Here is a 14,670-nt window from a genome sequence, read left to right as displayed (position 1 = left end):
CATAAATAAAATGTGTTGAGTGCATCGTTAAATAAAACATTTCTTTCAAAAGTATTATAATATTTATGGCATTAATACTCTCCCAGTGGTAAAATACTCAACAGATGAGCTGTCAGTCTAGGATCGTTCCCAGCCAGTGGAACCATTGGGCTATTTCTCATTCCAGCCAGTGCATCATGACTGGTATATCAAAGACCATGGTATGTGCTATCCTGTCTGTGGGATGGTGCATATAAAAGATCTCTTGTTACCAATGCAAAAATGTAGCAGGTTTCCTCTCTAAGACCACATGTCAGAATTATCAAATGTTTGATATTTAATAGCAGATAATTAATAAATCAATGGGCTCTAGTGGTGTCATTAAACAAAAAACTACATTTTTAATACTCGCCCAAAACACTTAGCCGGTAAAGATATTACCTGCCCCCCACCCCCCCACCCCCCCCCCCCACCCCCACTAAACAGCATTTTTTTAGTTCCATTTTTTTTAAATACTACCCTGTACTGGTTTCAACATCTAACATATACTGCATAAAAACTGTATACTAAATAAAAGTATATTAATTTATGTGAAATAGATAATAGTATTTTTACAAATAATCAATGTCATATATTTCTACCAATTGTTATAAATACCTACCATCGCGACCATAACTTTTTTCTATGATCGCCAGCCCGTTCCATCAGCTTACTATCGTTGTAAATTACGGTGAAAATTTACAATTGGTGAAATATAAGCCACTAACGTAGATGTCAAATGGCAGTGAGATGATTACTTCATGATTTTCTATTATGGATACAAACTCTTTGGGTAAAAATGGATCTGATATACACAAAATACCTTTTATAAAATGTTCAATGAAAAACATTCTAAGCCATACGACTGTCACACAAAACTTTTTGGAGGTAACTCTCATGTCTTAGGCATTCGGCAATTATCGCTTAGCAAATAAACTGACAAAGTTACTTTATGGATGTCTGATACCATTGAATACACCCAAGATGTTTTGAATGTTGTGTAACCAATGTATTATATAACTAATTCTAAGGGGCACTTATGACTACTGTAAGGTTGCTTTGCGGAACAGCTGTAAAGTTTACAGTGCCAGTTGTAAAATTCACCGTACGTCACTACAATTAACCTTAGCTATGATTGTTTCATGGAACGGAGCCCACAGCTGCAGCTTCTTTTACTCCAGAAATATTTCATGGTGCACCATTGACACATAACTATCTGTTGTGGTACATATTTCTTTCAATATGTTTAACCTAGAAATTGGTTGTTGTGTACAAGCATGCCTTTAAAACAAATGCAGATGTATATAAAATAAAAACAAACACAATTTCCTACAGTGATACAAATACAGTGTACACAAAGAAAATACATGAAAATACATTAAAAAAACAAAACAAGACTCAAAAGAGCAAGAAAAATAAAACAATAAAACATTTTTTTACAGCTTATATAACAAAAGCAATCACAAAACATGGCCATATCACAGGTTTTCTAGTCACTACATCATCATTATATTATTTATTTGTGTCGATTTAGGCTTAAAAACATAAACAAAACCCCAATTTCCTCTAGGTCAGCAGATAATAAAATGGAATAAACTGAACCAAATCAGATCAATTCCATCTCCACAGAAAATAATTCCATTCCATTTCCTTCAGATTGCAGATCTTTTATAACATCATCATTTCTGAAATGAAAAAAAGAAGGAAAAAAAACAAAACAAGTTAAAGGAAAATACTAGAATATGGCACGAATCAGTTTTACAAAGACTGCAAAATAACTGGGAGTTTTATTAATACTTTTTTTTAAATTTACTTTTATATAGTGAAACAACTCAAATCCAGACCCATTGCAAACGAGAATTCTCTCAAAACTGGAGATATTAATCTCTCTAAACTGAATACCTTTCAAAACAAGACTTTTTTCTTTGTTCCATGGGTGTCCGGTTTAGAGGGGTTTCACTGTATTATTAATTTGTCCTAAACAGTACTACTTTGTGACAAGAGTCACCCAGTGCCAGGACAATAGCAGTATTGGTTATTTACATATTTAGTATGTCAGCTAAAAAACAGATTGGATGTAGCCCATGGTAGTGTTTACACTCACTGGACCCATCAAGGCTTGTTCAGTCCCTAACAGTGCCTCAATAATGGTACATAAAGATCACAGTATGTGCTGTCCCATCTATAAAAAAATGCATAAAAAGATCCCTTGTTGCTGTTTTCGAGTAAACCATGTGGCTGCAGTAGGTTTCTAGTGTTTTTGCCAGAGGGTAAAATGGGAACGGTGCCATACCCACAAATATTTGCAGATTTCTTTTTTTTAAGTTAGTCATTTGACAAAATTAATTTCTTTTATTATTACTGTATGATTTTCTTAACCCTAACTCTAAATTTAACCCATTTTCTTTCTAGGGGAGGCCTTCTATACCCCCTGTTGACTTTGGTTGCATTCAATTCCATAGTGCCAAACCCAAAAATTTCTTTCTAGCAGAAACACTGGTTTCCCTTACTCACATTTAAAACAATGTTCTGAAATAACCATGTTAGGTATTTAATAGCTGTAGTCAACAATGTGCTGAGGTGCTGATAAACAAATATTGCTTTCCTTTTTCTTTTTTTAATCTTATAAGAATGACCTGCAAATCTGTATTTTTTAATATGACACTTTTACAGAATTTATAGAGTTAAAGTTTGTTTTGTTTTATTAACACCACTAGAGCACATTGATTTATTTATCATCGGCTATTGGATGTTAAACATTAGGTAATTTTTGACTTGTAGTCTTAGAGAGGAAATTTGCTAAATTTTTTCATCAGTAGCAACGGATCTTTTATATGCATCGTTCCACAGACAGGATAGCACATACCACAGCCTTTGATATACCAGTCGTGGTGCCATGGCTGGAACAAAAAAATAGCCCAATGGGCCCACTAATGGGGATCAATCGCTCGCCAGGCGAGCACTTTACCACTGCGATATGTCCCACCCAAATCAACATGTATATGAATGATCTGATTTATAAAAAATAATAATACAAAATTGTTGATCTGCTGACAGTTTCCACTTTCTAATGAACACACTGATTATAATGAATAGTTTTACTTTAAGAACACAATGACAGTTTGTGCGAGAACAGGGGTGTTTTTTGGATGACATCTTTGATTGATTCTCACCTCAGTTCTTGCTTGTTATAACAAACATGGATGTTGCTGGCTGCCTTCATCAACTTGATTGCTAGCTTAGCTCTAACACCAGACACTCGATCTGTGTCACAAAGGGTTAATCTGACAAAATATATAATAATCACCAGCAAATCAATTAACTATGGTGTGAGACCCACAATCTCGAGAGCTGTAACATGGTAGGACAGATTAAAAAGAAAGCTGTGTTTAAGAGTGTATTAGAACAGTACTTACATATAGGTTGAATGGTACCAAAGAAGAGAGTTCCTTGTCAAAGTTCGTGGTGCACCGTCAAATATTTACAGAGTAAAAACAACTGTGGGTGTGATTGGTAGTAATATGTGACATTATTTATTTGTGCAAATACTATTATCCATTGACAATAAAGAAATACACATGTAGTTGTTATACAGTTGTTATGCAGTATATACCAGAGATTGAAACTAATGTGGGGTACCCCCAAAAATGGAACTGCAATTTTAAGCAAAAATGACGGTTGCTATTAAAAACATTAATTAAATCTCTTAAATGGTATGTGACCCCCCATTTTCTTGGAGGTAGATTAGATGTGAGGTGCCAAACTTATTATTGCTGTACTTCCTGGGTGTGTTGATATGCTGCTTATATCAGTTTTATTAGTACACATTAACATTATCGGCAATAGGAATTGATTTGGTCTATTAGAACCTATATAAAGAAGCATTCTAAGAGTACTACTAAAGCAATACATATCCCATACTGGGCCCATCAAATTGTTCTGTCTTCTAAGTTCAAGGGCCATAATTCTGTGAAAAATGGGTAAATTGCCATGAAAGTTAAACTCAATTTGTAACAGAACAAGATAAAGCTATACACAAAATTTCAGCTCAATATCTTGATGCATTACACAAAAAAGTCCAGACAATAAATTTCCATAATCTTCTAAGTTCAGGGGCTATAACTCTTTTAAAAATGGGTAAATCATCAGGAAAGTCAAACTTGATCTATAACAGTACATGATAAAGCTACAATGTATATACAAAATTTCAACTAAAGTACATGTATTGTGAAGAAGCATCCAGAAAACTAAAAGTGGGACAGACGGATGGACAGACAGAAGGAAATGATAAAATTATGAGACAGAATTTAAACATAATGCCTAACATGTTAAAGACATAACATGAGATGTTCTGTACATGACTATCAAATACTGAGGGTATTTATAGCCTTGCTATAACAATCAGCATTCAGAATTTATCTTGGAAGTATTTAAGTCTTAAAAAACAAATTTGATCCTAAATACCCTTTTAATGTTTCTATTTCACGGGCATAGGAAGGTGCCAAAATGTGGGTGGGGCACACACACATATATATATATATATTAGGGTCCTGCGAATCTCAATTTTCCGTTCGAATCGAATTTCGAATCGAATATTCAAAAATGTTCGAATCGAATCGAATTTCGAATACCTTGGAGAATAATCAAGTGTATCAAATGCAGTTCACGAAGGAATATTCAGCTTAGTAAAGGAAATTAGAAAAGACTTCATTGGGAGTACATACGGTGATTAACATGATTACATAAGGTTGAAGTTTAAATAATAAAATGCCCTAAATAGAAAACCAGTACATACGGTAGGTTGAACAGTTGAACTAATACTAGATAATATCTTGGAAGTGATCATTTATTGGCTTATAATTAGATCACAAAATAATTCAAGTAAACGTGAAAATTAACACTCATCACCAATCGGAGATCAAAACTAAATGCCAGTGGATATTCTTCGCACATACAAAAACAGAATCCTAAAAATTAAAAAAGAAATATACTTGTTAAGTCAAGCAATGTTTATTGACAGACTTAATTATTGATTCAGTGTGTCATGATGCATATAACATTATAATCACATCATTTTCTCTGCTTGAAGTCTGACATGGATGGGATGAGATCAGTGTTTTTATATCCCGATATGAGTGTCTCTGCATTTTGGCGAGACAGAGAGTGTCGTTTGTTGGTTGTAACGTTTGTGCCTGTGGAATTCACCCTTTCTGAAGAGCAGTTAGTAGCTTGAATGCCGAGTGTGTCTCTCGCAACTATAGCCAGGAGTGGAAAAGACTCCACGTGATCCTGCTTTGTCTTCCACATTGTTTATTGTTTATTAATGTTAATGGTTGGCCATATAGTTTGTTCCTCCTTTTCCAATTATTCGTACACTGCAATATTTGAAATTCCGAATATACAAAAATTGAATCGAATCGAAGCTTCGCGACGATTTCAAATCGAATCGAATATACGAAGCTTCGCAGGGGCCTAATATACATGTATATATAAATACATGTAAAAAAATATATAAAAACATCGCTGCTCTCACAAAGTGGGGGGGGGGGGGGGGGGGGAGACATGCCCCCTTGCCCCACCGCTTCCTAAATCTTGAAAATTAAATGTCCTTTGTCTTATAATTTACTTAAACAGGTAATGTTCTAAGTGAGTCCAGTCTCATCACTTGAGAAGATTGTCCTCTTCTCTTTTTTTTAAACCAGTTAATTTTCATTAAATCACAAACATTTTCAACTGCATTTAAACATACTTTTTGCATCTTATTTCAGTTTATAAAGATGAAATAGTTTTCCACTGATCCACCAAATCTTAGGTTGAAGAGGACTCTTTTTAAAATTCTCTCTCCATCCCTCTGCCCACCTAATCGACAATCCTAGATCAACATTCAACATTCTCGTCAGTTACAGGTATATCGACCAAAGAACTAATTATATATGGTGATCATTTTATTAATTTAAAAATAAAAAATATGACTAACCCTTTTTGGGAAGATGTTCTAGATAGCTGGCGAAACATCCAGTGTAAACAACCAATAGAAAATGAAAACGATATAGCTGGTATAAACATTTGGTTTAACAGTAAAATATTAATAAATAAGAAGCCTATTTTTTATAAAAAATATGCAGAAAATGGAGTTTGTTTCATTAGTGATTTAGTTAATACTGATGGAGGATTTCTAAATCTATGCGATTTTATTGCAAAATTTAATATAAAAACAAATTTTCTAGAGTATGCTTCTTTAATTAATGCAGTGAAATGTTTCATAGGAATATATGGAAAACATAATGATGAAATAAACGAGTCAATTATAAACGAAAAACCAGTCTACCCCCACAAGCTAAAACAACTTCTTAAAGACAAAACGGGATGTAGAGAAATATATAAATTGTTATGCTACACAAAAACCATTCCAAAGTCTCAATTAAAATATAAAAATAAAGGTTTTTGTTATTCACCAGCAGAATGGAATATATTATACAATATACCATTTAAATGCATTAGAGATACAACTTTACGTTGGTTTCAATATAAAATTCTACACAGATTTCTCGCTACTAACACATTTCTATATACAATACATTATATTAATTCAAATAAATGTACTTTTTGTAATCATATGCCAGAGACAATTAAACATCTATTTTATGAGTGTTGCTATGTTAAAGAATTTTGGAAAGATATTACAAACTGGATATTCAATACTATAGAAGAGTGCATAATTATAGATAAACATATTGCCATTTTGGGTCTGCTTAAAAAAAACAAATACATATGCAATAAATTGGTTAATTATTAACATAAAATATTATATTTATTCCATGAAAATACAAAAACAAAAATTAAACTTCTCTGCCTTAAAAACTATAATTAAAGAAAAGTTGGAAACTGAAAAATGTATCTTATATAAAAATGGTAATTATGAAGATTTCAAGACAGTATGGGAGCAGTGGTATAATTTATTTCAAACATCATAAAAATTTATTAAATCTATCAAATATTGAGATATATTTATTTCTAAAATACCTTCTTCCCACTTTATACTCCTTCACACATCTTTTTATAATACTTTCTTGTATCAATACTAATTCCATACATAACATCTCCTTTTTCTTCTTTTTTTCCTTCTTGGACCCAGAAAATAATAATTAAAAAAAAAAAATTAATAAAAAAACCCAAACAAACAAAATATCAACAACAACAATATACATGGATTTTATCTATTCGTGTGTATATATTTTGCTATTTATATGTATGTATATAAAACTGTGTATATCATATGAAATTTTAAAAATATTGTGAGACAGTGAGCTCAGGGCACCCCAACCCTGACACTGCCTTTTTATATTCTGGGGACAATAAAATTTAAAATTTAAAAAAACAAAAAAAACAAACAAAAAACAACATTGATGATGCTTCTTAACTTGAATGATACAGCTTCCAAATGTCTGTGAATTCTTAACTTTATAACTATGACAAACTTACTATAGTGTCCCAAGTGTAACAAGAACCTAGTCATACCTGATTTTAGTCTTATCTGACACTGACTGTAAATCATCACTGGGTACATCTTCAGCCATCTTGGAAGTTCCGCCATCTTTAAAAATATAAAACTTGATCGTCTTAAAGACCTAAATGTGAGACGATTACTCATATGGATCTTTTACATCAGACATATTCCTATATCATAAGACATCTGATATTTTTATGTTAATAAGAAGATTCATAAAATAGATTAAAAATACAGTGACATATTAAGGATGTATTAAAAAGTGATCTCTTAAAACAGGTGGTTGATTTTTACAGGCAGCCAATGCAGCATGTTTGAATGTGCATACATCTATATACAATCAGCATGTATCAATGTGCATATTTTTATACAACAGATGTTTTGTTTAAGGTCATCAATGACAAAACATTTTGATCATAAGCAATCAAATCTGATTACCAGTTTAGAAAATGGATGCTATCTTTACTTTTTATTTTCTAATTACATTAAAAAAATATATAATCATTGTAAAAGTACAGTAAAAGAACAATGAGTTGAAATGATTTGATAAAATGAGATGATATGCTTATAGTTCAAAGGAAATGAAATTATCAAATTAGAACACATTCAAACACATTCAAATAACATAGTTTAAAAAATAAATTAAAGAAAGAAAACATTTGTCTCAAAAGTTTTTTTTGGTGAAAATAAATTCATCACCTTGGTTTGTGAAAAGTAAGTTGTAGTAAAGGTCATTAGGAATGCGAACTTCTGGCCAGCTGAAGTCTTTTCCTTCTTCCTTAGTGAGAGTCGGTTTTACACGCAATCCGTCTTCCGCATCCCAGCCATGACCGTACACATAGAACAGTTTCTTCTGTCGGACTCTAACAGGACCGTGTGTCACATGCAACACCTTTAATCCATCCTTTGGTTGTTTGTCTGCATCTGAAGTGGATATTATTTTCATATTTTACAGACTTTGACATAAAAACAATTATGGGTAGTGATTAATTGCTTCTCAAACTAAAATTATGGAGAACTATTTAAAATTAAGATACATGTATTATCATGCTGATACCATATAAATTCACTTGCTAAAGGCAACTAAAAATGAGTAGTACTCTCCTTGAACTAGTCTCAGTGGAGTGATGAGGAGCAAGAATGTTAGTCCACTTAAACGGTGAGGTTTTATTTTAATGTAATTTATTTATTACTGAAGTTTACACAAATTAAATTCTGTTGAAAAGGTCATTATGCTAAATAGCTCATAACATAAAATGTATATATTCTTTAAAGGTAATTAATTGTAAAATTGTTGCTAATGACACCTCAGCCCAGTTTAAAGAGTAGTTATGTGATATCTAACAAATGGTTATTTCAACAATTGGTCCTAGTGATGTTCCAATGATCGATTATTAAAATCCATATATGTTACTGTTATATTTTTTTTTTGGAATCATGTTGCCAGTTTGGGACTTAACTGTCTATTTATCCTTACTGGATCTCTTTTTGTCTATATTATATTTTCACGTTACTGATGCTCAATTTCACTTTGATATGAAACCGGGCTTCTAGATTATGGTAGCCCCACTCCCATGGCTAGTGATATTCAATGTTGGGCTAGTAAATAATTACTATTGCCATGCCCAATGGCTAGTGAATTGTTTTTTTTGTCAAATGTTGCAGTTAAGTATTTTGTAAATATCATGCCCCCACTCAATCCCCAATGTTAGTGTTTATAAGCTACATCTCCTTCTTTAGGTGACATATCTGATTATTACTATTATTTAGTAAAATTGTATTAACTTAAAGTAAAGTAGGGATAGTGAATATTTAATGGTGACTAGTAGACTTTTTAAATCACTGATCCTATGGCTAGTGGATTTTTTAAAAATTCTAGACACCCTGTATCAAAATGTTATATTATTTTCGATTAAGATTATGTTATGCCTATTTACTATGTAACATGTACGGTAATGAACATGGGGTTCCAACCCTCATATTATCAAAACACAATTTGGGGGGGCAATAAAACACACAACACAAAAAATCCTCTTCATAGAACTTATTGGCATTAAAAAAAAATCCCTACAAACCTGATCCAAATGTGTTGAGACGTGAATGGTAAAAGTAATTTGTTTTGCCACAAGCTTTTATTCCCTCATACGGCTTCTCAACTCTCTGTGCTTTGTTCCTCGGCTCCCCATCATACTGTGTGTATCTGTATCGGATAGACCCATGCTGCACATCAATCAACACTGGAGTGTCCAGAAGTACAGTCTGAGGATTAGAAACAAAATAATTAAATTAGTACAGTCAAGTGCGATAAATCAAATTTCAATATTTTTAAAAGTTCCTAAATAGAGTAGTGATAATAAATTTTATGAAATTGTAAATTATCACTTTTTAAAATTGCATTAGTTCCTGGGTGTATTTAGGGGTAAATTAACACAGATAATTCAAAATCATGGATTTATTTTTGATTCACCGAAACATGAAAGAATGAAGCTGTATGTATAAAAAAAAACAATTAAAAAATAATAATAATAAAAACCCACAAGAGAACAGTTCTGAATTTTTAATGCAATATAAATTATGCTACTGGTATTAGGCTATAAAAGAACTACTTGGTTTCAAAAGCTTGATTGCCAAATGTGTCTAAAATACAAATGTTTTCCTAAATCTGATTCCAGAGACCTTTAATTTGATTATTATTCAGTCAAATCATGACATTAGACTGACATGTAGTAAACCAGTACTGAAACTACAAGAAGAAACCTGGCAACCATGTGCAAAACTGCACTAATCTTGTGCTGACCTAGTGCAGTGCATGTGCCATAACATGTAGTGACAAACACTGGCATAGAAAAGGGGGGGGGGGGGGAGGGCCATGTACCCCCCACTTTTCAGATAATTTGATTTATATTTGCTTTACAATAGTGTAAAAGTGTGTAAATATATAAGTGTGCCCCCTCCCCTTTTGGCACCTTCCTACGCCACTGAGTCAAAGTTAATACATGTACAAGGTAAAACAATGCTTATACTTTGTTAATACTTTTGTTTGTTTATTTTATTTTGTGTTTTATGGGGGTTGGGGTAGAAAAAAATAAAGTATTTTAGAAGGGCTTCTATAATTTTCCAACAATCCACTAGGCTTTAACAATAGGAAAAAAAGAGAGGCTAAAATGCTTTACAATCACTAGGTAATAATTAACGTAAGTTTTATTGTAACTAATATTTGTGTGAATAACATTAATAACTTTAAAGTTGGTTTTGATTCTGTACCATTAATTATTTCCTTAGTATACAGTTGAGATTGAAGACAGTGTCGACAGATGATGCCATCTTGTGGATTAATGTTTTGTTACAGGCAAAGCACCAAGTGAACACTGGAGACATCATTCATGCAGTCTAGTTAATACAGTCCTGGTGTGACAAGAATTTCACATGCTTCAAACACCTTGGGTTGGTTGAATGTTAATTAGTAGTGTCAACTAAACTGTCAGTCTGGTTACAGCAATTTAATAACAAAAGGAGAAGACATCAATTTTTAATGATATCATCACAATTATAGACAGTAAAGTGGAACTGGGGTGAGTTTTTAACTTTTTGGGTGAGGGTTAATTAAACAAGGTAGGGAGGGAATTTGTTTTAGGGTAAGTTGACCTGTTCCTGCTGGCAACGTTTTGACTGTCCACTATTTCCAAACTGTACAGAGTCATCTGTAGTCTCATCCTAACATATAAACAGGATGTAAGGTTAGACAGAACACTCAACAGGTGCATGTGCAGGAATGTTTTATGGGAGAGGGAATCTAGACTGTGGTGACCAACGTTCATTGAGGGAGGGGCACAGGCACTTGACACATATTCATAATCATATTGGTATACATGAATAAAATTCAAAATTTGTTGTTAATCGATAAACTTGGTATATTTTCCAAACATTTTGCTTATACTGTCTTCATACATGACAAATTTATTGCCACTTAACGTGTATTTACATATACCAAAAATTTCGATCCCTACTATATAAAAGATATTGGTATATATAATTACTCATTAAATGACAATAAATTGTCATGTATTAAGACAGTAAATTCAATTATTGTGGAAATGAAGATAACTCAACATTATACACATTTCAATTTGGTATACTCTTCTTCAAATATATTACATTGATTTATCGTCTCAGTATGTATTATGACGTAGTATGTATTTTGGCGCGCTATCTTTAAATAGCAATTGTGAGTCATGCAGCCATTTTTGTTGACGGAAGTATTTTTTATTGATAAGAATAACGCAATGTTTTCAATTTGCCAGTTTGCAGCAAGTATAAACAATTAAAAATACCATGTAATTAAAAGTACTATTTTCCATAAGGCACTTTTAACATACATAAACATCCCTCTATCTCCAAATTTTCTCAATGACTTTTACTCACCTGCTGCACGAAACATTGTCGTCTGCTACTATTGAAAAAAAAACAAGTCAATCTATTTTTATGGACGTCCGAATGAGTCCCCTGTCCTTATTTTACATGCACTGTATACGATTATATTGGGTCAGGATTAAACAACGTTCAAGTGCATATTACATCTTAAAATAATATCTATTTCATATGAAATGTAAAGTGGACATTGTTTTGAATAATACTAATAATAAACAAACAAAAAAGTCTTGAATGGCTGTCAAATTTACCGCCACCCGATCAATGTACAAATAGTGACTATGTTTGCACTTTTAATTGTGTTATTTTTGACGTGTATTATTAATATGGAATTTATGGACATCGTTTCCAGGTTGTTTTCCTTAAATATTGGTCATTCACAAGTTATCTGGATGTTTCGGGTCAAAATACATACCACATCAAAAAGGTTAGAATATTACAGTATGCACATGTAAGCTAAAACTAAAACAAAAAATCTCACTATATATTGAATTTAATGTTTATATTTCAGTGATATATATACATTAGGTTATGTCACTGTAAATAATAAAAAAAGCATCGTTATTTTTACACTACGCGAGATCGTTGCTTATCTGCATCAAAACCCATACCGCGAGGATATATACAATAATTCTGTCAAGTAGGGATCAAAATTTTTGGTATATGTAAATACACGTTAAGTGGCAATAAATTTGTCAGGTATGAAGAGAATATGAGCAAAATATTGCGGAAATATATCAAATTTACTGATATACAAGAGAATTTTAAATTTTATTCATGTATTGTATATATCGTACCGTCATACAATTTCGATCGACATGTTTTCGATACTTTGTTTGTAACTGCATGTATCGCGAGATTATGCTATATATTACGTCACTATCAGCCTGAACATAAACAACGAAGTGTCTTTTTCCTCACAATATTAAAAATGCTTCAAGTCAAGCTGCCAACTTCATGTTTTAATTATAATACCATAAATAGTGTGCATGTTATCAGTTTTTCGTAATGCAATATTTTGGTACTAATGAAATGCTTCGCATAGCGATATCCAGATATCACAAATCCCTGCAAAGTTATCGTCTGCAACACTGACATCTGACCTGCCAAAGTTAGACGATATGCCACGTGATCATTACACTGAACAATAAAATTTATGGAAGGCTGGTTGGGTTAACTCTTATGTCATTCATAGCAACATTCTTTTCGGTAATTTCTGGTGGAGGCATGTTTACATGTGCATTTACATTTACTACAAATAAAGGTGGTTTGGTGGAATTAGATTTTTTGAAAATATATAGTTCTGTACCTTTGTCAGAGTACTTACGGTGACAGTCTGAATTTAGGTGCCGTTGATACGTATAACAAGAGGATTAGACATTAGCCTATGACGAAAACATAATGTAAATAGGTTTTCAGTAAACACTGTCTATTGGTCTGAAGATTATTCAATATTTTTTACAAGTTACAAACATTTCATGATTTTATTTTCAAATCAAGATTTTGATGTAAATTATTGCACGGAGTATAGACCCTTCACTGCCATAACAAGGACAAAAATTGACAGCCAATGAAACTATCGAAAACATATGAGGTTTGTGAAAATATAGCAGTAACACCTGTAGTATGTACGACTTAGCAGCTAGTTTTTTTGGAGTAAAACTTGGCGTTCATGGGAAATTATCACTGGTTTTTTTATAATAAACTAATGTGACTTGAGAAAGGTAAAGTAGTATTGTATGTACGTAGTATTGTTTTTATTATTTATTTATTTTTTGCTTATCGTATCGAAAACATAACGCCAGGATACTAATATGTGCCAAGTGCCTGTGGGGAGGTGGGGGGTGTTAAAATAAAGACAACTTGTCAATAAATGTATCCTCTATACAGTAATATAGAAGATGAATATTCTTTTTAGTATATATATGACTGATTTAATAATTAACGCCATGCCCACTATTATTTATTTTACCTTCTTTTCCTGTTTAGCCAGTTTGTCAGCGTAAACCACTCTCGGATTAGCGGGCGCTCCTACCACCGGCTCACGACTACTACCGCTTCCCATAATGATCAGGAAAATGTGTGAAGCTTTACAAATACATAGTTTTTACCAAAAAAAAAACTTATCTTATGTCAGTAACATCCGAAACTTTTCAACACGGAAAAGCGTCATAAATGTCACGGACAACAGTTGATTGGTCACGAGTCGGTTGTTGCTCACGTTTCTTATGACATGGCAGAAGTTCACCTACTCTAAGAAACCAGTCTATCTATACTCATTCTTTTAAATCTTTTTGCTGCAAGTGGTGCCTGTGCATGTGTGGTATGAAACTTTGAAAGGAAAATAAATTTGTTTTGTTTAACGACACTATTAGAGCTCTTTGGTTATTAATAATTGGCTATTGAATGTAAAACATTTGGTAATTATAACATTATAGTCATAGAGAGAAAACCTTCTACAATTTTTCATCAGTAGCAAGGGATCTTTTATATGCACCATATAGGATAGCACATACCACAGCCTCTAATATACCAGTCATGGAGCACTGGCTGGAACAAGAAATAGCCTAATGGGCCCACTAATGGGGATTGATCCTACACTGACCACACATCAGGCAAGCACTTTACCACTGGGCTCCATATCAAGCCCTAGAAAGTAGTATGGAGTTAGATTCCATATTACAAGGTTTATAATTAATAGCTGCAGTGACACCTCA

At 32.6% G+C, this 14,670-nt stretch overlaps 1 protein-coding gene and 1 long non-coding RNA gene across 2 annotated transcripts; one reads left to right on the top strand and one right to left on the bottom strand.

Moving 5' to 3' along the window:
• Window positions 1-423: 423 nt before the first annotated feature.
• LOC121375722 lies at window positions 424-14,041 on the bottom strand. Its single transcript, XM_041503323.1, has 6 exons — window positions 13,926-14,041; window positions 9,601-9,784; window positions 8,225-8,449; window positions 7,537-7,612; window positions 3,192-3,302; window positions 424-1,703 (listed from the first exon to the last, which is right to left on the bottom strand). The coding sequence occupies exons 1-6, from the start codon at window positions 14,016-14,018 to the stop codon at window positions 1,625-1,627; spliced, it is 768 nt and encodes a 255-aa protein (XP_041359257.1). The 5' UTR covers window positions 14,019-14,041; the 3' UTR covers window positions 424-1,624.
• Window positions 5,621-14,077, top strand: LOC121375723. Its single transcript, XR_005958350.1, has 3 exons — window positions 5,621-5,924; window positions 10,875-10,969; window positions 13,943-14,077. It is a non-coding gene; the product is annotated as an uncharacterized LOC121375723 (long non-coding RNA).
• The last annotated feature ends 593 nt before the right edge of the window (window positions 14,078-14,670 follow it).

This window comes from Gigantopelta aegis, chromosome 6 (assembly GCF_016097555.1).
Source record: "Gigantopelta aegis isolate Gae_Host chromosome 6, Gae_host_genome, whole genome shotgun sequence".
In the NCBI taxonomy this organism is placed as follows: Eukaryota; Metazoa; Mollusca; class Gastropoda; order Neomphalida; family Peltospiridae; genus Gigantopelta; species Gigantopelta aegis.
Note: the sequence above shows the minus strand (reverse complement) of the source record. Positions and strands in the feature narration are given on the sequence as shown.

Bases quoted from the DNA above. Each gene is read 5' to 3' on its own strand.
- LOC121375722 (XM_041503323.1), bottom strand. From the start codon at position 14,018: ATGGGAAGCGGTAGTAGTCGTGAGCCGGTGGTAGGAGCGCCCGCTAAT. The intron at 7,613-8,224 runs GTGATGAATTTA...ATATTTTTAAAG, and splicing joins CTTACTTTTCACAAACCAAG to ATGGCGGAACTTCCAAGATG. The intron at 1,704-3,191 runs GTGAGAATCAAT...TTTTCATTTCAG, and splicing joins TATAACAAGCAAGAACTGAG to AAATGATGATGTTATAAAAG.